The 27,643-nt window shown below is 37.8% G+C and overlaps 1 protein-coding gene across 5 annotated transcripts in view; it reads left to right on the forward strand.

The window, feature by feature from the left end:
* LOC114663785 (intermembrane lipid transfer protein VPS13B-like) overlaps positions 1 to 27,643 on the forward strand; it is a 908,960-nt gene that overhangs the window by 81,534 nt on the left and 799,783 nt on the right. For all 5 annotated transcript variants that reach the window (XM_051935849.1, XM_051935847.1, XM_051935848.1 and 2 more), the window contains exon 4: positions 16,842 to 16,962. In XM_051935849.1, the coding sequence (XP_051791809.1) occupies positions 16,842 to 16,962 (121 nt within the window). The remainder of the gene's footprint in view (positions 1 to 16,841; positions 16,963 to 27,643) is intronic.

Raw genomic sequence — 27,643 nt, forward strand, 5'->3', positions numbered from 1 at the left:
GATATTGAGTGCTTAATGCAATCTTTATGGAGCTGAGATTTTAGATTATGTCAGTACATGTGAATGTCCAGCTTTTTTTGTTTTAGAAATTCTGAAGATTTTGCCAAAATATGCATTATGCTATTAACCTTAAGGTCAGGGATGTTCTTCCTCAGTTATTGGAATCTAAAAATGAAATGTCTTCAGCATAAGTTCTTTGTTGGGTTTTTGGCTGCAGACAATTAGCCAATGTTAAAATAGCATCCATCTTTAAATTAGTCTTGGTCATCTTTCTCATAGATCCCTTAATATGCAGGTGACTGGAAATGTCAAATTCCTTACAGGAGTTTTTTAGTAGTTTAGACTATTAAAAAAAAAAAAAAATCAAGGATTTAGCAGTGAGCATGACGAAATGAAAACTTGCATCCTATGACTGTACAGTAATCCCTCGCTATATCGCGCTTCGCCTTTCGCGGCTTCACTCCATCGCGGATTTTATATGTAAGCATATTTAAATATATATCGCGGATTTTTCGCTGCTTCGCGGGTTTCTGCGGACAATGGGTCTTTTAATTTCTGGTACATGCTTCCTCAGTTGGTTTGCCCAGTTGATTTCATGCAAGGGACACTATTGGCAGATGGCTGAGAAGCTACCCAGCTTACTTTTCTGTTTCTCTTGCGCTGACTTTCTCTGATCCTGACGTAGGGGGATTGAGCAGGGGGGCTGTTCGCACACCTAGACGATACGGACGCTCGTCTAAAAATGCTGAAAGATTATCTTCAAGTTGCTATCTTTTGTGCAGCTGCTTCCTGAAGCGACATGCTGCACGGTGCTTTGCATACTTAAAAGCTCGAAGGGCACGCATTGATTTTTGCTTGCTTGTTTTTCTCTCTCTCTCTCTCTCTCTTTCTGTGCTCTTGATGGAGGGGGTGTGAGCTGCCGCCTTCAACAGCTTTGTGCCACGGTGCTTCGCATACTTAAAAGCCAAACAGCCCTATTGATTTTCCTCTGCCTTTATGACAGTCTCTGCTCCTGACTCTTTTGAAGAGGAAGATATGTTTGCATTATTTTAATTGTGAGACGGAACTGTCATCTCTGTCTTGTCATGGAGCACAGTTTAAACTTTTGAAAAAGAGACAAATGTTTGTTTGCAGTGTTTGAATAACATTCCTGTCTCTCTACAACCTCCTGTGTTTCTGCGCAAATCTGTGACCCAAGCATGACAATATAAAAATAACCATATAAACATATGGTTTCTACTTCGCGGATTTTCTTATTTCGCGGGTGGCTCTGGAACGCAACCCCCGCGATGGAGGAGGGATTACTGTATACAAATAAAAACATTGCTGCTAGTAATTTCTGTCTGTCATTGTGTTTGATATAAGAATGAGCCAAATAAGATCATGACAGTCAAGTCTTCATATGCAGTAGGACACAAGTTTAATAGGAAAGGATTGAGAGATTAATTTGTTAGTCATGATACAGAGGTCAAAACCAGGAAATCAAACAACCAAATGTCAAAACCCAAAATCTCAAAAATATAGCAAATAACTTTAAGTACAAGGGAATCTTTTAACTAAATACATGTGTGAAAAGTCTTTTGAAACTTTCCACAAACTTGGAATTTGTTTAGCCTGCAATGCTCACTTAAGTATGGTTGCAATGCTAACGTTCAAAGATGCAATTTCTGAGGACACTTCCATGATGACGGACAGTGGCTTCTCTGTTATGGAGACAAGATGGAGGTGTTTATAACAAAAATGATCTGTTTTTTGTAGGCTTCCTGTGGTCTAGCATGTATTACTGGCTCCTGGAAGGCCACTCTGGATTGTCTTGGGGTCAGTCTCCATGATGACCATGTTGTTAAGTGTGGGAGTCAAAAGCACAAATTAAATGATGAAAGTATAAGAGACCAAAAGCATGTCAGCTTCTTCAGAGAAATGTTTTGTTTTCCTGATGACTTATTAGGATTGAGAAAGCTACTCAATATACATGCCTCAATATCTATAATAATGTTTGTATGTCACATTAATTTAATTGTGAAGGCCCTTCTGGTTACTATATTTGACGTGCATTGTCTATATTTTCCCAGTATAGGCTTCTTTTTGACTTGACCGCAGAATAGTGAGAATATGCCTCACTCATTTACCTGGTACAAAATCAAATACTAAAAATGGTGAAAACCACATTAAATAATACATGGTATTGAGTAAAGCCCCTTCAAAACAAGGCTTATGTTCTTTAATCTTGATGCGTCTGTAATGTCAGCGTTGTCTCCGTCTTTCCAAGTGGTAATGTTTGCCAGTTTTTTCCCAGTAGAAAGCCCAGACCCTTTAAAAAGAAACCGATTTAACTCTGAACTCATATAAACCGATTGTAAAAAGCATCTTAAATCTTTTTTTCTTTAGTTGTTGCTCTCCTTTGACATGCACAGAAAAAGGTGTTTAATTGTGTTTTTTTTTGCTGTAAAAGTATTGTAAATAAAGCATAAAGAAGTTTTCAAGCAAATAGGAAATGTAAATAGTCTTGTTTTTTATTACCATAAAGAATGCACAGTATTGATTTCATGTGGTTTAGACTAGATAGTGTATGTGGTGTACACGTTTTTTGTTGCTGAGTTTTTAATTGGAAATACTGGTTAATACTTTTGTCAGGTACATTTGTTTTAGGATGAAACACAGTTTACTGATTGTCCTGAGTATGACATTAAACGGCATCCACCCTGCAAACGGTCCTCCAGCTTGCAGGGAGAACTCCAGCCATTGTTAAAAAAAAAAAAACATTACACAACTCTGAAACAACAGACGGGATTCCTTTCTGCTCTCTGCGGTAGTAGCTCTGCTGCAGCCACCCATAGGAAGGCTGCTTGCATGATGAAGGAGATGTGGGAAAGCCCCAGGGAGAGGAGTTGGTCTCGTCCGTTATAGGAGATGGACGTCTGAAGCAGAGCTCCGCTAGCAGCGGCTTTATTTTCCCACAAATTTCATATTATTTAGAGGTATCCTGTATTTAACCCGACCAAGGAACTTCCATTACAATATACAAGCATGAGTAACAAGAAGAAAAGTCAGAAAGAACCAGAAAAGAAACTTAAAGCTGCATCAAAGTCTAGACAGACATCCAGCCCGAGTGCAAGGTATGGCCTCTCGGAGACTGACCTGGAACAGGCAGACGAATGCGCAGATGTTTATGCACCCAATGTCGACGATAAGGAATTCATGCAAAATCTATTTGCATCCATTCCCAATGTGAACACTCATAAAATTATAATGGCTGGGGACTTTAATTGTGTTTTAAATCCAGTCTTAGATAGGACTCCTGTGACAGGGGGGATGACATCTAACACTGAAAAGACAATTACACAGTTTTTAACTGACCACAACTTATCAGACCCCTGGAGGTTTCTTAACCCAAACTCAAGAACATATTCTTTCTACTCACCATTGCATCATAGCTACTCAAGAATTGATTATTTTTTTATAGATAATAATTTCCTGCCTATGATTAAATCATGCAAATACGATACAATTGTTATCTCCGACCATGCCCCTCTAGTCTTGGAGCTAAAATCATTAAACCCCTCACACTCACCTCGTAGATGGTTTCTTAACCCTCTTCTCTTAGCAGACGGGAAAGCCCCTGGGAGCCTCGTCCCCGGAAGTGTCAAAACCTTCAGAGAGCCAACTGGCTCAAGCCTGTTGGGGATTGAAACTTGTCTGGTGCTGAGGTATCTCCCGCTGCAAGGCAGCACTTGGGTCCCAATTTTAGGTGGCCCATCCAGGTAGGCACCTGGAATGTTTTGTCTCTCCGGCATGATGTTCATCTTCATCTGTTGTTGGATGAGCATCATAAACTCAGCATTTCAGTGGCAGCACTCTCTGAGGTGCACAGACCTAGGACTGGCCAGATCTCTGTAGGTCGGTACACCTTTTATTGGTCCTGTCGCTCTGATGGCTGTCATATTCAGGGAGCAGCTGTTGCTGTGGCAGATTGGCTCCTTCTGTTTGTGTCCGATGTCATTTCTTTCAACAAGCATATTGTGAGAGTCAGATTAAGGCACTCTCTGGGTCCCTTGTCTGTTGTCTCAGTGTATGGTCCAACTGTGGTGAGTGATGTATTGGTGACATTTTATTCACAACTTTGCTCTGTGGTAGATGGATGCCTGTGAGGCGACACTCCTCTGGTCATAGGTGATTTCATTGCGACCATTGATACTGGCAGGGCTTGGCTATGAGGATTGCATCCATGTGTAACCATGGTGAAAATGGCTCCATGTTCCTTGACTTTGCAAAAGATCAGGGTCTGCAGATTGCTGGGTCCTGTTTCCTGCGCCCTGAGTTGCATTTTTGGACTTGGCATTCCAATACTGGCAGTGCGGTGAAGGAAATCAATTACATTCTAGTGGGCAGATGCTAGAGGCTCTTAGAAAACTGCAGGGTCTACAGAAGTGCCCAGTTTGTGAATTCTGACCAGACTTGTTGTTGCTACTCTGAAGATCCAGCTTAGGTCCAGCAGTCTACCACCTACTAGGAGAATGAGGCTGGACATGGCCAGACTCCAAGATCAGGCTGTTTCTAATGAGTCTGCACACAGTTTGTATGAGGATGTTATGAACTTGGGTGCAAATGCTGATCTTAATGTGATGTGGGAGACCTTCCTTGACAAGACCCTGAAGGTTACTGAGGGTTGTGTTGATGTTACCAGTGTTCCCAGAAGGAGGTGCTTCATTTCACATGGCATTCTTGATAACATTGAGAGGAGCTACAGCATACGAGTTGATAACAGCTTCGGTCTGTACTGGGAACTGAGATGGATGGCTGCAAGGGCTCTATGGGCAGGTAAGGAGCTGTTTGTTAGAGAAATCTGTGAGCAAGTGACACACCATGTATGGTATAGTGACCCACGTTCTGCTTACAGAGGAATTGAAGCATTACGCACAACTAAACCTGCTCTTCGGGGAGTTGCAGTTAGGGTGGGTGTTGGAAAGCATGATACATCAGTTGTGACCGGCTGGGCTGAGCTACTTTGAAATTCTGTTTAAAGCTGACCCTCCATCTAGGATTTTGGACATCTCTGGGTCCATGGTTCTTGAAACTGATCCTCCAATTAGCTGTGATCCAGCTAAGCTTTGTGTCGAACGAGTGGTTGCTCACGAATTCCCGATTGAGACACATTACCTTCATTGTGAGGGAGCATCAGTTACGGGACTACGGCCACGTGGCATGATTTTTCCAAGTGTGATCCAGCTCACAGGATCCTCTTCTTGAATACCCGAGCGGCTGGACCAGGCCAAGGGGGCGCCTGGCTGTGGCAGGTAGATGGTCATTTCTGAGGAGTAGGACTGGACCGTGTGTCTGCCTGCATGGTTGCCAACCAGTATTCATCATGTGGTGGGTGTGGCAACGTGTTGTACCAGTGCATGCTCCCCAACCTGACCTGACAGTTTACTGCTTCTTTCTATTTGCCGGAAATCTAAACTAGAGTAGCAAATTGAAAAGATTGTTGTAATAAAAACTAATTTGCTCCCGTTTGGAGCTCAGCCTTCATTTGAGAAGCAAACTGACTTAAGTAGAGCCAGACTGTTCTTCAGAAATCCACAGCATTCTTCAAGTTTTCATGGAAGATGCCTCTGTTATATTTTGAGTAATTAGATATTTTTTATGTCTGAAAATCTGCATGCCATACTTCCAGGTGATGTCATAGTATGTATTTATCCCTATAAAAGCAAAACTAGATTCAGATCTCCTTGGTACTTCATAACATGTGAATTTATGACTATGAGCTATGACTGTCCTATGTCATAAACATCTGCAAAGTAACTTTGGTCTGTTATACTTTCCAGGTTAGGTAGTCAGCAATAAGTTATCTGAGAGATAAACAAATCTGTCTACTAAAGCAAGTGACTTATGTGAAGCAGAAGTGTTTTGATGTTTCCCTTAATTCCAGCAGTATGTACAGTTCATTTCCTTGTGTTTATTTAAATTGATTTTCCATGCCAGCACAGCGCTGATTGCTTAGTATATGTTGCTTTGTGTTTCAAATCATGATAGTGTTGTTTGTAACATCACTGCAATCTGTGTTATTCCATTTGTTTCCAATGCAAAATAGTTCTGCAATACTGCCGGATTGCTTGGAATATTTTCACATTGCTTTAATGAACATGCTTTATTACTGAGCTTCTGAAAGAGCCACTTGTTTGTATAATTAGTAATGCACTTTCATTATAGCAATATGCGGAGCTACATTTAATATGTACAGTATTTACACTTTTAAAATCTTAGTAAAGGCTGAAAATGTTTGCATTCATCTGCTGATGTGGATATTTTAACATTAGGATAAAAGTTTACTTTTGGCTATACTGAGAAGCTTATAGTGGCTTAATAAAATAATACATTTTGTTTCTTTATTTAATATTATATAATTTTTACCAAACCTTCAAACCTCTGAAGCTTTGATTGCCAGTCAACAGCTGATACCGTTGCGCCACCGAAGCGGTCATAGCAAATGCGTGTCAATGTTGCACCCTAACGCGGGTTCTTTTTCTGCAGTTATATTCTTGAATAGAAGCGCACTTGTTCTGTTATATTTGTACCTTTTGTGAAAGTGTTTATTTGATATTTGGACTTCAGACTTCACACATTATACACTTCATGTCTTCATTTTGTCAATTATTACTAAAACATGAAAAATGTTTCTGTTTTAACGATGTGTTTACATGATTGTTGTAGATATCAAACACACATGAAATGCATGTGTTCCAAATAATGATGTAGTATTTATAAAAAGTGTCATTTTGCTTGACTTCTCACTCTATACAACTCTAAGCAACTGACACGCAGGTAAACAGACTTGAGCTGAGAAAACTGTGCGGCGGTGGGGGGATGTGATAGTAGGCTGCTTGCTGCTTATCGACACATTTATAGGACAAAAGACGCTGATGGAGAGGTGCGAAGCGATCTAAGGTGGGATGGAGTTTTTTTGTAGGCTTTGGTAATTCTAGGGTTAAGTAACAATACCACAAAAACCAATTACACCATATATGCTGTTTAAAATAAATGCAGTCTCAGTCCACTAAATGCTTGTGTTGCACTAAATGAATAACGAGTCTCAATACCAGCAATAGATTAACACTAGAATTACCAGAGCCTACGAAAAAACTTGTAGATCCGTCGTTGATATCGTTGCGTGTCAGTGTCGTAGGTAAACGCGGGTTTTTTTTCTGCAGTTATATTTTTGAATAAAAGTGCATTTGTTCTGTTATATTTGTACCTTTTGTGAAAGTGTTTCTTTGATATTTGGAATTCAGGCTTCATACATTATATGCTTCATGTCAACATTTTGTCAATTATTAGTAAAACATGAGAAACGTTTCTGTTTTAACAATGTGTTTACATAGATCGTTGTAGACACGGAACGCACATGAAATGCATGTGTTCCAAATATCGATATAGTATTTATAAAAGGTGTCATTTTGCTTGACTTCTCACGCTAAACAACTCCAAGCAACTGACACGCAGGTAAACAGATTTGAGCTGAGAAAACTGAGCGGCGGTGGGGGATGTGATAGTAGGCTGCCTGCTGCTTATCGACACATTTACAGGACAAAAGACGCTGATGTAGAAGTATGAAACAATTTAAGGTGGGACAGATCTATGAGTTTTTTCGTAGGCTCTGGTAATGCTAGTGTTAAATATATCACATTTAAAGTGGTGGACAGGCTGCAATGAACAGCCGGGAGAATAAATAATCACAGATCTTTTGGAAACGGCAACTCCACAGCCTAGTCCCGAATAATTTAGTAGTATCAACAACAAAGCAAAACAGAGCAAAAAGACACCGGTGAGAAGCAGCAGCCAGATCGCGCACAGTGTACTCTCATCCGGAACCGGAAATAATACAATAATAGTAATGGAATAATTTTGGAAGTGTTATTGCCCAAGCTTGACCATATTGCTTCTTCTACTCAATGAATAAACTTCTTGTGGCTTGCTGTGAATTTCCCCTTGTAATAAATAAAGTTTATCTTATCTAATCTAATTCCATTTTGATCTGGGTGTCTGTGATCCTGTGAGGAGAAGGCTTATCTGATTGTAACAAGAATGTCTACCAAAAACAGACAATGCCTTTACATAAGACACATTTTATTAAAGCAACAAACTCTCATTTTAAAGTGGAGAACTGTTCAAGTACACTGATACACAGAACCTATATAAGGTACAGTATTCATCCCTTGGGAGTTTTGTGGTAGATATCAAACATATTAATTAAAGAAAGTGTAGATGCCCCAGAAGATGGTTGGGTGTCCTGCCTAGGATGGAGGTGGAGTTCTTACCTGGGCCGGGATGCCGTAATGGAAAGATGCACTAAATGGGGACAGTACCTGGTTGGGATGCCTTATGAGCTTTGTCTTGGGTGGGATGCCCAAAGATTACATGAACTGGCCAGAGAGCATGGCAGGGATCAGTTCATGCCCCACTTTAATATATGGCACTGTCCCTCATATAGAGTTCCAGTTTGGACACCTACAGGGTTGCAAAGGAGTTGGTGTTCGGAGGGATCTCCTGGAGGATCTCCCCGGCTTTCTCATAACCTGGAAGTGCTTCCAACTACCTATGTCTTGTCACTGGAAGTACTCCTGATAAGAGGCTGCACTGACTTGTCCAGACAAGTCAGAGCTTAGAGCGGAGATCGGCAATAGTCGACTGGAAGAGTAGTAGTGTGGTGGAGAGAGAGAGATGGAAGATGAAACACAGTGTTTAATTTTAGTACAAGGTATTTGTGTAATAAGACCCCTTTTATTTGAATCCGTAATGATGTTTGTGTGCTCATGTTTGGGGTTTGGTGCCCCCTACTCTTCACAAACTAAACTTATCCTGTACTAGGAAAAGTCTGGTAAACCTTTTTGAGTCAGTAATCAGGTTTGAGAAAGGCTATTCATTGCGGCTTTATTAATATTCAGCAAATGCTTGAATAGGGAGCATTCTTTATAGCAGTCTGTTACAGCATGGTCAGAATGATCAGAAAATCAAAGGATAGAAGTTCATTTTACACCAGATGATTTAGAAGTCTATTTTATTATATTCTGGTTCTTATATCCTTTGGGTTGTGCTATAACCCTTGAAATTTTTGTGTATGTAACAGCTGTCATTCTGGTGGTTTTATAGGACATCTGCTGATTTCGTAGTCATCGCTTAGTTATCTATCAGTTCATTTTGTGTATTACATCTTTGTCTTTGTTGTTGTTTCCTGATATGCTTGAACAGGTTTCTGACCATTATGCTATTTCTTTAAAATGAATGTTATGTTACCCTAAAATTATTCTCACACAATTTTCATTTTTCATTTTTATATTACGTAACATTGAATCACACTTTAATCTGGCTTTCTGTTAATGTCAAAGTGAAAACCTGTTCTTGCAATATGGTGTAAATTGAATTATTATATAAAGCACAAAATAATACAAGAGACCTAAATATTCACTGGTGCATCCACTTGATTTTAGAAGTCACATAGTTAGTTGAATGGAGATCACCTGTTGGGGGTTTCAAATGATTGCAGTATAAATGCATTTTACCTAGAAGGTCCATCTCGTGGTTAGTCAGTATTGTGGCCTAACCTACACAATGAAGATGAAAGAACACTCCAAGCAGATCCCTTGTAAGGTGATTAAAATGCACAAGTCTGGATTGATACAAGAAAATATCCAAGTCACTGAATATCACTTGGAGTCCAATTAAACATTAAGAAATGGAAAGAGTATGGCACAACTGTAGATATGCCCAGAGCAGGAAGTCCACAAAAACCTAAGTGGTCATGCAAGAAGAAAACTAGTGAGGGATGCCACCTAGAGATCTTTCAGAACTCTGAAGGACTTACAAACTGTAATGGTGAGCCAGAAGAGACAGGACTGTCAAGAGACTATACAAGGTACAGTATACTGGAGGGACTTGGGCATGCCACAACTGTTGCCCTGTGCTTCACCAGTCGCATCTTTATGGGGGAGTGGTGCAAAGTCAAGCAAAATGACACCTTTTATTGGCTAACTAAAAAGATTACAATATGCAAGCTTTCAAAAAATAACAATGCACATGACATTTTAGGTAGAATTTGCCAGAAAACACATGAGAGACTCTGGAGTTAGCTGGAAGAAGGTTTTTGGCCATCAGACTAAATGCCATGTTTTATTTAAGTCCAACAATGCATATTATCAAAAACACACCATCCCCACCATGAAGAATTGTGATTGCAACATCATGCTTTAAGGATGCTTCTCTGCTTGTAGTCCTTGGAATGCTTGTGAGGGTAGAGTGGAAAATGAATACAGCAAAATACAGGAGCATCTTTGAGGAAAACCTTGATATAGCCTGTAGAAGGCCATGCCTTGGGAGATTTGTTTTCCATCAAGACAATGACCCCAAGTGTAAATCTACACAGAAATGGTGTAAAAACAACAATGTTCATGTACTGGAGTAGGAGAGTCAGAATCCAGATCTCAGTCTTGACTGAGAATTAGTGGCTGGTCTTAAAAAAAGGCTGCAAATGCATAGTGTCCAGTTGAGCAAGGCTGACAGAGACTTGTGCACAGAGACTAAAGGCTGTCAGAGCGGCCAACGGTACATGTGGTAAATACTGACTTGAAAGAGGTGAATACTTACACAGCCACTTATTTTCTGTTTTATATTTGGAATTAATTTAGATTACTTTTCAGGGATCTATTTTTATTGAAACATTATCCTCAAGAGTCTCTCTGGCTCAGAATTCTTTGAAATATGATTAACCCCAAATGTGCCTTGAGATTTAGCTGTTATAATCCAATGTAGACCCTTAACCCCAAATAATCCTCGGGACAGTATTCTGCCATTTAGCGGATAAAAGAACATGCCTTAAAAATCATGAGTATTTCTTTGGTTTTGCCACTATAAGGTGTTTAACACATCAATATTCATGAGTGGGGCAGAGCATTCAACCAAAACACTACAGCGTATAAAACAAGAAGCTGTAAAGCCAGTTTTAGAACAAACTGAAACTGAATCTTTAGTTTAATCAAGTGATAGTGATGACAATGTGAATTGGTCATCAAACATTGATACAGATAGTAAATCTAATGCATACATCACTGTATGAGTGAGGTGCTGTGATATACCTGGTGAATTCAGTTACCTCTAGGTTTACGATGGTGTATATAGGTGCAAGGCAAAAGAGCAAAATGATTACAGTCAGTTAGAAGGACAAGAAAGATGTTGCCCCTAAGCACTGTTCATAATGCAGCAACTGTTGTTTGTGTTAGCGAAAATGTGAAAGTCACTAACCCTTTCATTGTGGTACCCTACGGTAATACAAGGGACATGTCAGTTGTGTGGATCAGGCACTGACATTTTACACTCTTTTGCAAGCAACAGAAAAAAATATAAGAAAGTTGTGCAAAGAAACACACTTCTACTGTCCCAATTGCAACACTTAGCTGTGCTGGTGACTGTTTCAAAACGTATCATGTGAAGGACGTTTCCTAAATCAGCATCAGTACAGCAGTGGACACTAAACATTCAATTTGTTTCTGCTGTATTTAGTTTGATATTTTGATATTCATGTGTTTCTGTTACACGTAAAATATTCATGTTTAAAAAAAAAAAAAAAAAAAAAAAAAATTCACAGTTTTTGATTTGTTTTTCGGGGATAGAACTTTAATTGAACCCCAGGGACTTTGGAGTCTTTTTCTGTTGATTAGTGTCACATAATCAAATTAATTCCATTTTGATTCAATGTAATGTAAAATTAATTGCATAAACACTCAAGGGGTTGCATTATTTTATACACTGTACTTTAAATCAGATAGGCAAAAGATCCGTGCTCCACAAAATATTAGAATTAATCTTTTCCTGGATTCCAATAAGAAAAGGTCCTACCTTGAATCACACTTCTTGTTTTTAATGGGCTGGGGATTGGGGGTGGGGGGCGGTGGCCTGGGGGGTTAGGGTAGAGGATTTTAGTTGAATGAGTTACCTACTTATGTTGTGCAAATTACATTTTTAAATAATTTTGGGGACATTTATCTGCTATCAATGTATCTTTTATCCTTGTTTACTTTTTTGTTTTGCATGTTTGTGTTTATAACATAGGTTACTGGAGTGAAGTCACTGCCCTTGGTTGTAGACATTGTTGGAGTATTTAATTGATTGTTCATGTTGTTATCAGTAAGTGCAGCTCCATGAAGCCTGTAAATCCATAGCCTAGCTTTACAGCTGCATAATATATATGTAAGCTACCCCATTAATCAGAAACTTTAAATATCAACAGATGCACTGGATTAGTATATTTGCAGTATGTTATGTTTCTGTTTCATAACACTTGTACCCTTGGTCTGTTCAGAGCTTCTTTGTTTTTTCTGCATATTTCCTGTGAGGAACTAGTTTACTCCCGTGATTCATAGACTTGTTTTTAGCTTGTTTGACAACTACTAATTGGTCTCCTATAAGCATGTTGAAAAATACCATTACAGAAACTTTGCTGCCTCACAAGTGTCTTGCTGTTGTTATGTGTGAGTGTTCTTTAGTCAAAAAGGGATATTTTGTATTTTTTCCCCAATATTCAAATACAAGAGTGCAAGGCAGGAAACCACGCTGGACATTGTGATTGTTCATCACTTAGAACATTTCTTAATACTGAGTCAGTTGACAGTTTTACCTAATAACTTCACGCGTTTTCCTTTGGGATTTGGGGTGAAGAGTAGGATATCTGTGCAAATACTGTACTTTTGGACAGTGACTGGATTGGCATTCAGATCTTTGCTTCAGCAGTGTTATCCACAGCATCTTTGCAAACCCTAAACTTCATAAATTTTAAATTTTTTTTTGAAGTTTTATTTGTTTTAAAAAAAATGAACATTTTTGGTTACTCATAATATTATATGTAAGTTCAGCAACTTTAACCATAATTTAATTCTTCTTGTGACCATGCCAATAATATCTGATAATGGTGATTGAGAATCTGTGCCAGTTCCCATCACTAGGAATGTGTACATGCAAAGTCATTGGATTAAATACATTATACTTTGAATCACATTTAACTACATGATTATTTTATAAATGAAGGTCATCTTAATCATAAATACTGTAGTATAAAGTAGAACACACTGCTGTCTTAGTGTTTGTAATTTATCTTCATTGAATGATTTTAATTTCCTTCTCATTGCAGTCAGTGTTATTTCATCTGTTCTACCTCTGATTTTATGTTAGTTGCGGTTTCACAGCAGAATTTGTCTGTCTGCCCCATTTTTGACCTTTCTGTGGAAATAATTTAATGTTTTTGAGTTTGAAGTTTTCCATTTTGTACAACAGATAGGTAAATATATTAGGGAATTATACATGGAAAAAGTATGGGAAGAAGGTTTTGCATATCTGATGAGACAGTGGAGAACTACTTACAGAAATGACTATGTCACGTACAGGGCTATTTTTAATTTCTTTGTCCTTGGAGTTGGTGGAATCAAACTGAGAAATTTCAAAAGCACTGAAGCACACAAGTGAGCCTTTGCAGTGGTAAATTAAGTCTATTCCTTCTCAACAGAACATTTTTGCTTGTGCAGGTGTTGGGAATTATGAGAATAGTTGTATGTGTTTGAATCTCTGTCAGAGGCAAGTGGTATGAACATGCCCTTGCAATTTTGTTGAAATTAGCAACATTTTATTGTAATTGTACTTATATACATAAGTTATGTATGTGTATAGTTAATTATCAACATATCAATTACTACTATCCATTCATTTTCTAAACCACTTAACCAGTTCAAGGTTGCATGGATAACTATGTAGCCATTATATTACGTTTGATATCAAATCTGTTCTCCTAAGAAAATAGTAGTGCTTTTGATAACATGCCAATGTAATTTAATCAGCTTTCTAACGTGTCTGTGAAATAAATTAATCTTGATTAATAATTGCCATAATTGGTTAGACTATAGTGTTAACCCAAATTTCTTCTGGTAAAATACAATGCAACTGTTTTCACTTTAGTATTTAAATGATTTATTGTGATGAGAAAATAGTAAATCAATTTGATAGGTTCTAATAAATTGGTTATATAGGACAGTATATTCTTTCTGGTTAGCCCTAGAATTCTGCTGTCATAAGAAAAAATGGAAAATCAGCATGAAAGAGCCAATTCTATTCAAACTCTGTGCTTTTACTGTTATGACTCAGTTCACTTAAAAATGGCAAAGTGTGAGGCCTCTAAAATTGAGCCTAAAACACAGGCCAGAACCCCAACTAACTAGCCCAAAAATAAATCTCACCCCATTTGAGGAGCCTGACCCTGGGAAAGCAGGAGGCTTCAGCCTACTAGGTCCTCAATAAAGAGAGCTTGCAGTGTTTCAGAATATCTCAACACATAGAAATATCTTACTATGGAGAGAAAAACGTAAAATACTCTGAAAGTAAGATTGTTCCAAATCAACGTTTTTTATAAAAGAACATGTATTTAACAAAATATAGCAATAGCTCAAAAAAATAAAAAGAAGCAAAGGAACTACCAACAAGTCAATCTGAAAGCAAACAAGTCCCAAACCAAAATCATTAAAGTCCTTTTAACAGAGCGAGAAAGAGTCGATGAAACCAGCAAATCTGAAGAAACAAAGCAATAGTCACAAAAGATTCAAAACTCCACTAAAGTGCATTCAGAGAACCACAAGGAATTTGCTCTTCCAACTTGATATTAAAGGTAGGGGACAGTTCTTTGCAGTGAGCAATTGGTGGCCCTGCCATCCATAAATTACAAGGAACATAGGAGAACAAAATTACTCACATAGAAATAAAATAATGAATAAAATCAAATTGACATAGAATACATAATTAGAGAAAAAAAATAACAGTATTAACATGGTTCTGAACAAAAAGGACACACAAAATAGAATTTTAATTTAAAGCATGGTAAGAACCCTGGCTTAAAGATATCATTTGATATGTTAGTGTACAGAATTATTCTTTGTATAAATCCCAGCTTTTACATGTAAGCTTGCGTATGGTGTTTTGCCACATTTCTTTATTACTGTGGATAAGATTCGGCTATTGGAATCATGGAAGAAATCTTTATTTTTATTATTCATTTTCAAATGCAACTTAAATGTTAAACAAGGACGTTTCTCAAGCACTATAGAATTCTATAACATGATTTTTTTATATTTAATTAGATGAATAGAAAAGTGAACAAATAAATTATTGTCAGTAATTATACAAATAATTCTGTAACAGGAAACGAAAATGTGTCTGATTTGCATATTTGTCTATCTAAGCATTATATATGCATGTGGTCTCCTTACTTTTTTTCATCACTGCATATATCTCTTTTTAACTGCGTTTTTTTTTTTTTTTTTTTTTTTTTTTGGGCAAACAGACACATCATAGCCAAGCTTCTTTAACAATAGGAATTTGTCTTGTTTAGGTGTATGGGGAAAATGTAAATGAAAGTAGAATCTGCTGCTTTGGAGAGTTGTTTAAATTTCGTCCCTTCACGAAAAAGACAGTGTAGATGAAAAGGGGCTCCAAAATAGCTTGAAGTTTGTGTTTAAAGATTGTCTTTTTTCTTTCCAGTTCTTTTTGATGTGCTAATAATACAAATTAGTTTTGAATTGGTACTAAATTTTTGACTTTGGTTTTAAAACCTGCTTTCGAACCTCAGTACTGTAGCTGTATGAATATGGTTCCAAAGCAAATAATAGTTAATTGGGTAACTCCAAAACCCCCATCTAACTCCAGCATCCCTGGTTCTACGTACCATCACTTTGCACTGTTTCCTCCTTTTTAGTCACAAACTCTAAATCACATCCAAGGCAATAGCGTAAGGAGATGGGGGCGGGGTTAATATGTGATTGGTCCCCTGTGAAGTCCCGATCTCACTGAAGCAATATGTGGTCCACTGTGAAGTTCTGACCATGTCAAAGCAATAAGGTAGGGGAATCTCCCATAAGGTTTGGATCACAGTGAAGCATGTATTTTTATTTTGTGAAGTCTGCGAAATGAATGGTTTTTTTTTTTTTTTTTTTTTTAAATGCAGTAGGAAGTGCTGGGGGTCCTGGAGAGGTGGGTTTGGATATTGGGGCTGGTTTAGTTGGGGGATTGAGAAGAAAGCTGACATTTACTTTCAGTACCAAAATATCTGAAATTCTGGTACCATACCATTTTAAAAAATTTGAGGTTTTCAGTACTTTGGAAGTACCAGTGTACCATGCAATCCTCAGATAAATAAAGCAGGAGTTTTGGCAGTTTATCATACTTTTCCCCACCATAGCTTCAATTGACAAAAGGTTCAGTTCCAAAACAAAAGTATGAATACAAAATTTGAATTTTAAAATTCCAGTAGTGTAAAATTCAGCAGTGATTACATCTTTGCACACAAGGGTTGACCAGATGTGAACCATTTTGACACCTTTTCTGTTTACATAACTCAGGATAAATGTGACTTTTGAAACCTCAGCTTTTATCCTATGTTAAATTTTAACCAGATGTGAACACTCCACGTCTTGACCATATGCAAACATAAAAAGGTTACTTTGTATTTTACTGGAATTAAAGAACGGGTATTAAACGTACTGAATATTATGTGCCGTCTCTCAGGATTCTTTTGTGATTACCATTTAATGGTCTGCTATCCTGATGCATCGTCCTATTACTCAGTTTGTTTATAGTTGTTAAGCTTGCTAATCATCCACAGCTAAGTGCTTTCTCTGCATTCATTTGCAGTTGTTCAAAAAACATCTCTTATAAGGATTTATTTGCCTGTTTACAAGCTTAAACTTTGTCAGTTTCAGAAAATGTGCGATTTTCCTCAAAAACTCTTTGGCTTTAATCATTGTTAATGTTTTTTTTCACAGGATGATCATGAAAGCTGTGCCTCCAGCTCAACCAACCGCAGCACTACAGAGAGTGTTAAATTAATGGCCAAGCCACGACGTGTCCAACAGGCACACCCCGTTGACCCTGATTTACCACCAGGTGAATGATAAAGAGTTTTTAGCAGTGAGCAATAAACTCAGTCAGTAAGAGCTTGGGATTCTGTTATTTGATTGCTGCTGAACAGCACATTTAAACTAATGTGCTAGTATTCTGATTGACTAATGTGGTTTGTGTTAAAGGAACACTTTAATATATTTTTTAACTTTTTTGATGGACTGGTGCATTATCTAGAACTACAGAAAGGTTTTACTACTAGATTTCATACTATTAGAGATAGTTTAAAAACATAATTGTGACCATTTTTGTAAATGTAGCTTTCCTTTATGTTTAAAAATATTTTTGCCTTCCTGAAAAAAGGCTATATGTTGAAAAGTTGAAAACTTTTTATAAGGGAAATTTCTGGTACAATGTGACTGGTTTGTTTAAGCATTTCATAACCTCCACTTTACTTCATTGCCTTATAGAGTATTTTGTGGTGTGGGGTAACCTTTAGGTGACTGAATCAAATTATGAGGGGCGTTCAAATATTAACAGGAATTTTTGAGCTGCATTTTATTTATTGAATACAATGAAATGACTTACACACTATTTTTCTATTTACTCTCCTGCTAGTGCAATACAATTTTTACAGCACTAAGGAATCTTCTTAATTCCAGAAGAGTAGAAGCCTTTTGATTGCATGGTGACCTATTCTTGCACAGCATCAATAATCTCATTCAACTTGAATTTCTTCCCTCCAAAAAATTCCTGAAGTGGACCGAAGAGATGATAGTCCCTCTCTGAATGACTTGCATCAATCATACACTCTAGACTGAGAACTCACCTCAAAGTGATTTTTAAGTCTTGAATAAATCTGAGATGGAATGACTCCTTCATTTGTCAAAAATTGAATAATAATGTGCTGTGCAACACTACTGTGTAGCTCCTGCTCTGACATGATGATTACAACTGAGAGGAAGGGGGGAAAGAGCAGCTAGCACTACTAACGACAAGTTAAAACATGCATGTGTTTGACCAATGAGTCTTGTCTGTCTTGCACTCTTTATAAGAACAGAGCATGAAAATTCCTGTTTATAATTGAACAGCCATCGTATTATACATTAACGTGGTATTCAGAGATTAGGACCGCAATTCAAGAGATATATACAACAGGAATAAATCTTCCTTTGACTTCTGCTTTTTGGCACTTAAGGTTCATTAGAAGGCCATATGTAAAGAGTTTTTGTAACGGTTTTAAATTATTTTTCTTGATTTTGTTTTTTTCCCATTGTTTAATCTGACTCAAAGTGTTTAGACCAGTGGCCTTCCCACTCAGTAAGAATTACAGCGACTGGCACACTATTAAAGAATAACAGTTGTTCAGTAATTAACCCTTTAACCTTCCCCATTCAATGTATATGAGTTCAGGTTCTAGCTCTATCAGACTGAATGGTATAAAAATTCTTTTTTTTGACAGCTATTGTGGTTTCATCTATAACTCAAAAATGTCTATGCCGGGTCAGTTAGAGAGTTAAAACTAACCCGTTGTGAGTGAGTTTGGATTAGTGCATCAACGTATGTGTTGATTCACAATTGTCTTCATAAGAACTAGTTGAAAGGTAGACTCTTTTTCTACTGATGGAGAGAATCTACTGTGCCTCTCTATTTTAATTAACTTACTAGAAAATCATTTCTTTTTGCTGATGGACACATGTCACATTTGTGAAAATGTACTTGCCAATACTAGCACCCTAGGTTATCATTGCACTTAACTGTAACCGTGCAGTCAAGATTTTTTTTCTACCCACCGTTCATTCCCACCTGAACAACACAGCCATACAAATTTAGAGCATCTTCTAAAATGTTATTTGTGTAGGATAAAACAGCAAGTAAACTAAAAAGGTTGAACAAAAGATTATCATGTTTACTTAAGGATTACATTAATGAATTCTTGCCAGGTTCTGAAGGAGTTCCGAAATTTACTCCAGAGACAAGTTCTGTCTATTGATCGATGGGTTGATCGATCCTTCGTCAGGTGCATTTGTACCAATTTTTCTTTAGGACTCCTAAAAAACAAATAGCAAAAAGAATATTTTATTGCGGATTTTGTGCCATTTGTATTAATTTATCTCAGCTTTTAAATTTTTCTGCATTTTTTTTCCTAAGCAATTTGTCCATATTTTTTAAATTTGCATATTTTTCTCGCTCATGGTACGTAAGTGCCCTGCCCATTGATTCTGTGAGAAAAAAAGATAAAAGTCAAAGTCAGGTATCTCTCAGAAAACATAAGTTTTATTAATGACACATAATTATCTAAGTCTATAACAACCTCTATATCTGCCAATCATGGTTGTACAAAAAATGCCCTTAACGGTGCAAGCTGTCGGGTTAACCTGTAATCCAGGGTGAAGTGGAAAAGGAGTTTTAATTTTGATTTTATTTTACCCTAAGTTCTTGTCTATAAGCCGCGGCTTATCTAAGGAAAAAAGTTGTGAAAATGAAAAAATAGAATATCGGCTTATACATAAGTCCGGCTTATACAGTAATCCCTCCTCCATCGCGGGGGTTGCGTTCCAGAGCCACCCGCGAAATAAGAAAATCCACGAAGTAGAAACCATATGTTTATATGGTTATTTTTATATTGTCATGCTTGGGTCACAGATTTGTGCAGAAACACAGGAGGTTGTAGAGAGACAGGAACGTTATTCAAACACTGCAAACAAACATTTGTCTCTTTTTCAAAAGTTTAAACTGTGCTCCATGACAAGACAGAGATGACAGTTCTGTCTCACAATTAAACGAGTGCAAACATATCTTCCTCTTCAAAGGTGTGTGTGTCAGGAGCACAGAATATCACATAGATAGAGAAAACAATCTCTAGCAAACAAATCAGTGGTGCTGTTTGGCTTTTAGGTATGCGAAGCACCGCGGCACAAAGCTGTTGAAGGCGGCAGCTCACACCCCCTCCGTCAGGAGCAGGAAGAGAGAGAGAGAGACAGAGACAGAGTTTGTTTTTCAGTCAAAAATCAATACGTGCCCTTCGAGCTTTTAAGTATGCGAAGCACTGTGCAGCATGTCTTTTCAGGAATCAGCTTTACAAAAGATAGCAACGTGAAGATAATCTTTCAGCAATTTTAGGCGAGCGTCCGTATCGTCAGGATCACAGATAGTCAGCGCAAGAGAGAGAGAAAAGTAAGCAATCTAGCTTCTCAGCCATCTGCCAATAGCGTCCCTTGTATGAAATCAACTGGGCAAACCAACTGAGGAAGCATGTACCAGAAATTAAAAGATCCATTGTCCGCAGAAATCCGCGAACCAGCAAAAAATCTGCGATATATATTTAAATATGCTTACATATAAAATCACAATTTAAATGACCGCTACGCGCGCGTGTTGACTCGGCGACGCCCAGAGCAGAAAGAACGCGCTCCGGCCGCTCCAACCGCACCATGCGGGGAGTGAGAGAGACGCCAATATCTCACACTTTCTCCCCCCTTAAAGAAATTAAATGGGTGCGAGTGAGACCACTGACCTCCCTCCCTTCTATTAGTTATAGGTTATAGTACGTTCGGCTTATCCATGAGTCCGGCTTAACTATGATATGATTTTATTTTAAAAATTCGTATGATTTTTGGTCTCCGGCTTATACATGAGTCTGGCTTATAGACAAGAACCTAGGGTACTTGTGATCTACAAGACCGATCGCACTGATTTTCTCAAAAAAATGTGTTAAATACTTGTATCATCAGCTGTGCAAAGCTTTGTGTAATTTGGTTTTATATTTTTGAAGTTATTAATATTTTTAAATTTTAACTGCCCAAGTTACAGAAGTTCCCCCATTTAAATCTATATTAAATGTTTCTGAACGTTTTGCTGGTTTGTGGCGAGCAGGAAAGGATCCATTAAGGTAGTGGCACTTCATCAAAAACTCTCAAGAGATAATGCATATTGGGATGGTTTTATGAATGCTTAGTGCCTGGTGGAACACTCCCTAGATTCTTCAGTTTTTATCGCTGTACTGTAGCTTGATTTTAATATTTACTTCCTTCTCAGAATATTATGTGATATGTTTAATTAGTGGAATATTGTCCAAGTAGTACTTTAGGGGGTGTAGTAACACAGTCTGTTCCAACTCTGTTTTAAGACAGACTGAGGGTTTTTAAGTAATCAACAGAAGTTGAGACACCTGTGCAAACTGATTACTTCAACTTGCAAAGCATAATTCAATTTAATTGCAGCAGAACATTAGTTGTTCCCTGAAGAAGGCCCATTTTTAATATTCTGATATTTCCTTTTTTTAATTTTTGCTATACTAAACTGTAAATTTAAACACCTGGCAGTTTACTGCTTACCCTTTTACCATGTTAAGTCATTCATTGAAACTAAGGTGTTCTAAAACTTTTGACTGGTAGTATAAGTGTGTGTTCTATAGTTAGTATAGTAGTAGTCACCCATGTTAATTATTATAAGACAACCAATAATCACAATCTCTACCCCTCAGCTTCAAGACAATCAGCAACCACTAGCACCAACCCTGTTTCAACTTCTATTAATATATTTCTGCGATTTGTGAGGTTATCCCCTAGGTGTAGTTTATATCTTTCAGTTTCTCCTTAAAGCACCAATAAATTATTCCGAATGTTAAGTAATATTTCTGAAGTTAAGGAAATGCGATCTGTCCATTTTCGTCTATTAATTTCCTCAACAACCCTCACAAGGAAAATGTGAGACATAAGGTGTAGGAACTAACCTTATTTTGAATTATGTAAAATATACATCTGAATATGTATTTGTGTGTGTTTGTTTGGTATTGAAACCCACTTGATTGATCTCAACTCTGCCACATTTTTATTTTTTATTTTCTACATTTCCCAGGCTGTGTTTTGTTCCCTCATTTATATAGGGCATCTCTGTAGTGTTATGTTTCATTCCAAAATATGATTGCTGCCCACAAGACAGGTAGTACTGAGTACTCCTTCTAGTACAAAACAAGGGAAAGTCTTGTGGTTCTTCTGATAGAATATTGCATAAATTCTGTGGTGCAGGGTAGAGATGGAAAATACTAAGATATATTTAATCTTTTTTTTTTTTTAATACAATGATCATATTTACAGCTATTGATTAATTGCTGTCAACATGTGCAATTAATGTGTTCATTTCTGCGACTAAATTTTTTTTTAAAGCAAATCCTAAATCTGGTCAATTTGACCACGCTTCATACACAATGATACTGCACCAAATGAGTCCAACTCTATTAGCGCTTGATCTTTTCCTGTTCTGCTTCTTGATAATGGTCTTCATCCACACACACACCAGTAGAGCCGCCACTTGTCCCTTGTAATCTGGGATTGTCCCTTACTGGAACAGAAAATACAGTGTACCATGTTAAATCAGTTAGAGACGTGATTTCACCTGTGTTTTCATACACATTGTTTCATACGGACCCTGTGATTATCAGAGGTGACTGTGTGCAGAGGGTACAGACCTATAAATACCTGGGAATGCAGCTGTATGATAAAACTGGACTGGACTGCCAATACTGATTCTCTGTGCAAGAGAGGACAGAGCAGACTATACTTCATTAGAAGGCTGGCGTCCTTCAACATCTGTAATAAGATGCTGCAGATGTTCTATCAGACGGTTGTGGAGAGCGCCCTCTTCTATGCGGTGGTGTACTGGGGAGGCAGCATAAAGAAGAGGGACACCTCACGCCTGGACAAACTGGTGAGGAAGGCAGGCTCTATTGTAGGCACGGAGCTGGACAGTTTGACATCCGTGGCAGAGCAACGGGCACTGAGCAGGCTCCTGTCAATCATGGAGAATCCACTGCATCCACTAAACAGTATCATCTCCAGACAGAGGAGCAGCTTCAGCGACAGACTGCTGTCACTGTCCTGCTCCACTGACAGACTGAGGAGATCGTTCCTCCCCCACATTCCACCTAGGGGGTTAAACGTTAACACTACACAAGGTTATTGACTGTTATACCTGCCTCGCACTCTCCACCTTGCATTTTTTAACTTGCACTGCATTTTTATCACTCTTTAATTAATACTGTTTTTTATCAGTATGCTGCTGCTGGAGTATGTGAATTTCCCCTTGGGGATTAATAAAGTGTCTGTCTGTCTGTCTAGATCTTCAAAGTGCAGAGAATAAAATGAGAACAATTAAAATCAAACTAGTTATACGAGTGGAGTAAATAAGTTTAATTTTCTTGTCACACTAACGGTGTAGGCAGATAAGTACAGTGTGCTGATTGAGATTGTGCATAAGCGTTCACATGTTCATGTTAAAAACAAAAAAGTCACATTGCCCAGTATAGCAGAATGTCCAGAACAATACGCTCCATGCAGTGATGTCTGCTAATGCAAGTTCACTCTTGAAACATAAGAGGCCGTTGAGGTATAGGTCTGACTGTGAGACAGAATGTCAGTGGGTAAGCCCTGTTCCTGGTGACAAATACGTTTGGTGTGGAGCTTTTTCATTTGCCCATGGAAGGATATCTTAATTTAAGCTGCACAGTGCAAGTGCTACCCATGTCTGAGCAGCTGAAGAGTACATAACACAGAGTGAAATTGTTTGATTACTTATATCTCACTTACACTTCCCCTAATACAGACATACTATGTTGTTGTTTAATTAATTGTACCTTACCTACAGTAGTCTACATTAGAATATATTATACTGGAACCAATAAAACTAGGCAATAATCAGTGGAAATTGGCCATGTTGATGTTTACATCCATTTAGGATGAAAGTAAAGATAGTTAGACTTATTTTATAATTCATAAATGATGCATTATCTGACTGTGTGCTATTTAAAACATCTAAACAAACAGCCCTCTCTGATACATAGTTAGATTTTTTTTCAGTCTATTCTTTTCTGTTTAAAATCATTATCTGTACTTATTTTCAATCTAATTAATGCCTTCTCTTATTCAGTTAACAGCTACTGAAATGACTCGTATATCACAGTTATGCACAATCTAAGCAATAACAGTGCTGATTGTGCACAAAAGCTGAACCATAATTTTATGTTGCTGTTTTTTTAAATATTTAATTCTTAGTTTAATTGTTCGTGCTTTTGGTATATTGTCTTAGCAGTCTTAACCATACATATTGGTTTTCCCAAATATTATAGCAACCGACAGGGGATGGGGTATTTGGTGATCCTTGTTTCTCTTATACAAAACCGTTCAATAAACTAGCTGAAATAATCTGCATAGACAAGAGGTCATTAAAATCTATTTTTTATTAGAAATTAATCACTGATTTATTTGTTTTATAGAAAAAAAATAATATGTCTGAAGGATTTTAATCAAACAGCAGCCCTAGAGATATTTATACATTTTACATAAGATATATTTCTCAGATTCACTTAATCTGAATCAGGGTTGTTTATAGCTGGAGCATGCTTTGAAGCATCAATTGTAAGGTAGAAATCAACCCAGGAAAGGGTATCAATTCGGTGTAGGGCCCACTGACACATTACCACACTCAACATGGAGCCAGTTTAGATTCTCTAGTTAGCCTAACTCTCACATCTTTGGGATGTCTGAGGAAAACTGGAATACATGGAGAAAGAATCTTTGCAGAAGCAGGGACAGCTCTTCCAGACAATGGCAAGGTGAAGGAATTGAACCCAGTATGTGGCAGCACTAACCACTGTGCAACCTATTTTTACCCATTTTAAAATTTTCTATTACATTATTAAATAGATGACTGCTCTTTTATGCACAATAGACCACATTTTGCTATCCATCAAATTAAAAATATAATTTATTGTAAAAATGATATAGCATCGTGAGAAAGTATTTTTCCCAAGTACCTTTAACTGTCATCAGATCATGTTCTGAGTTGAAATGCTATCTAACTCATTTATGGGAACTGGAGAGAGAAAAAAAAAAAATTTGTTGTATTTCATTTGTTCTGGTGCGTCTGTTATTGTTGATGTGTAATGTAAAGTTTTTTTAATAGTGTGAAATATTATATAATAGAAATAGAAATTCAGTCCTTCATGTGTCAGTTTTGCAGTATGGACAACAACATGCTGCAAACCTTTGTTTTTAATTTGAACAAACTTTATCTGACATTTATTATTATATGTAAATCATTCACATTTCTTCATGTTGCATGGTATAGACACAGTAGCCTGCAGTTTGTTGTTTTCACTTTTTTCATTACCACTGAAAGAATCCAGATGTTTCATGGTAAAGTCTACATTTGACTAGTTATACAATGTACCTGCTGTTCATGGTGCCAGGGAGTGGCTGTGTGCTGCATGCTGGTCAGACAAGCAAGTAAGAGCAAGTCACTGCTTTGCCTTATTTTCAATCATAATGCTATTTATTTATTTGTGCATTTTTCTCATAACATGCTTTGAAATGGCAGCCATCAGTAAAGATAAAATCTAGTTTAATTATGTGTTAATTGAGTCAACTGCATAAATTAGTATATTGTTTTACTGTGGGCTGCTGTTGTAGTCAATTCATCAAGTTCAACTTATGTCTGATGTTTTGAAGCTTAGGTTCTTACTGTCAATGCTTTTATGCCATTCTTAGAATGGCATTTCGTATTCTTTATGTGAAATTAAGCTTCTCAGGTAGCATGTTTTTCAGGAACATCATCAATAGAAGTCTACTTTACAAAGAATTTTTTAATAGCCTATAATATTACAACTTACAGGTTAATGTTTTGAAATTTGGCTCATGTAAATTAAACTGTTGTAAAGTTTTATTTTGTATATGAAAAAAGAAATCCAATATCTTCTATATTTTCTGCATAGGTCCTAGTTGTCCTATTTATCACTGTCTTGTGTGAGAATTACTTAATTTTGGTATTCCTGAGGCAGGTGAATGCTATGTGTTATTTTATTTATATGTTTGTTGTTATTTAAATTAACTTTGCTGTGCTTGTGGCGAAAAACAGTGGAGTTTTTCACCTTTTGTTCACCAGACTTTTCCAGCTATCATCTAATAGTACTTTTGTCTTACATATTTGTTCAAATACACTGTACTGCTTATCACATAGCACTGGAAAAGTAATTACTTGTTTTTGTTTGCTTGGAATAATTACCACTATGAGTTCTTAGCTCACAGTCTGTTACTTACAGTAAAAAACTCTATATTTGTTTAACATTATTGCTATCTTTTTATCTTTATTTAGTCTTGTTTACATCTTCCTGTAGTGGAGTTGGTAGCCTGATATAGATGAAAAGGTCTTGAACAAGCAAAAGATTCTAGACTTATGTTTAAACAGCTTGATTTTTATGTTGACTGTTGTAAAGGTAAATATTAAAAGCTGGATAAAATGGCAAGTTAGGTGCAGGTTATAATTTGAAAGAATATGTGTGAAGGATGTTAGATTTGATTTCCTGATATGAGTTTAACATGCAGACTATTAACACTAGAATCCCTGAAACTTACGAAAATATTTGTAATGCCAGGCCACCTTAAATTCCCTTGCACCTCCTCATCAGCATCTTTGTTTTGCAAATGTGTCAATCAGCACTGGTAGCAGGCAGCCTGCTCACTTATCCCTCACCAAGGCAGCTGAAGTCAAGTCAGATGCAAAATTCTCACAGATGAAGTCTGCTTATCTGGGAGTTAGGTGTCTGTAATTGTGTTGGGTAAATAATGTATTGTTACAGGTAGTCCCCAGGTTACGGACATCCGACCTACGACTTACGAATGAGGACACAGCAGCGACGCATGCGCCTCAGTAACTGCCGCTCCGTCATCTTCGGCCTGGCGATGCTGCAAGTGGTGACTGTAGGGGGGCGATTTCGCTGCTCGTGCAGTGTAGTGTCCCTCGGGCGGTTCCCAGCAGCAAGTGGTGACCCATGGTCCGTAGTCATCGGGGCCACAGCTATCACTTGTGTGCAGGACAATGGTTCGCTGCCCGCCCACTACGCCACCGCAGCTACTGCTTCTGACTGGACGCAGGCTGGATGGAGCGGAAGGGTGCGTTTCACTGCCCGCCCAGCACACATGGCTGGTAATGCTGCAAGCGGTGACCTGGTTGTGGCTGAACGGGGCGGCGGGGGTAGCACTGTAGTGTGCCTTGGATGGCTGCCTGTTAACTTGGGGTTGGGTGATTCACTACCTGCCTTTGGCTGCACCGTGTTTGATCTCAGTGGGCGGATGTTGTAGGTAGCATACTGTAGTGGGGGTGACTGTGAGGTGGGCTGGTGATGAACCCCCCCTCACCACCCCCAGTCATTCTCAATAGCAGGCCTGCTTGTACTGATACGCACATAGCACAAGTTGTCTCTTGTCAGTACATCAGTGTTGACGGGTGCCTTCCTGCTGTGATAGCGTGCACTGTATAGTGCTATGCAAAAGAGCTCATCTTAACCTTTTGTCTTCACCCTTCAAGAATGTCTCTGAAACACAAATCTGATGCAAGTGCTGGTGATACAGTAAAGAAGAGAAAAACCATCACCATTGAAAATAAAGTAGAAATAATAAAAAGGTCAGAGAGAGGTTAAACTCCATCATTCATTGGCAAAGCACTTGGTTACAGTCGGTCAACAATAGCATTTATTAAAATAATGTACCTGTTCCGACTTACATACAAATTCAACTTAAGTACAAACCTACAGTCCCTATCTCGTACATAACCTGGGGACTGCCTGTATTTGGAATACATACATTTCATGTGTGTTCCATGTCTACAACAATCTGTATGTATAGATAGATAGATAGATACTTTATTACTCCAGCAGCAGCATACTGATATA

This window comes from Erpetoichthys calabaricus, chromosome 13 (genome assembly GCF_900747795.2).
Source record: "Erpetoichthys calabaricus chromosome 13, fErpCal1.3, whole genome shotgun sequence".
Taxonomy (NCBI): Eukaryota; Metazoa; Chordata; class Cladistia; order Polypteriformes; family Polypteridae; genus Erpetoichthys; species Erpetoichthys calabaricus.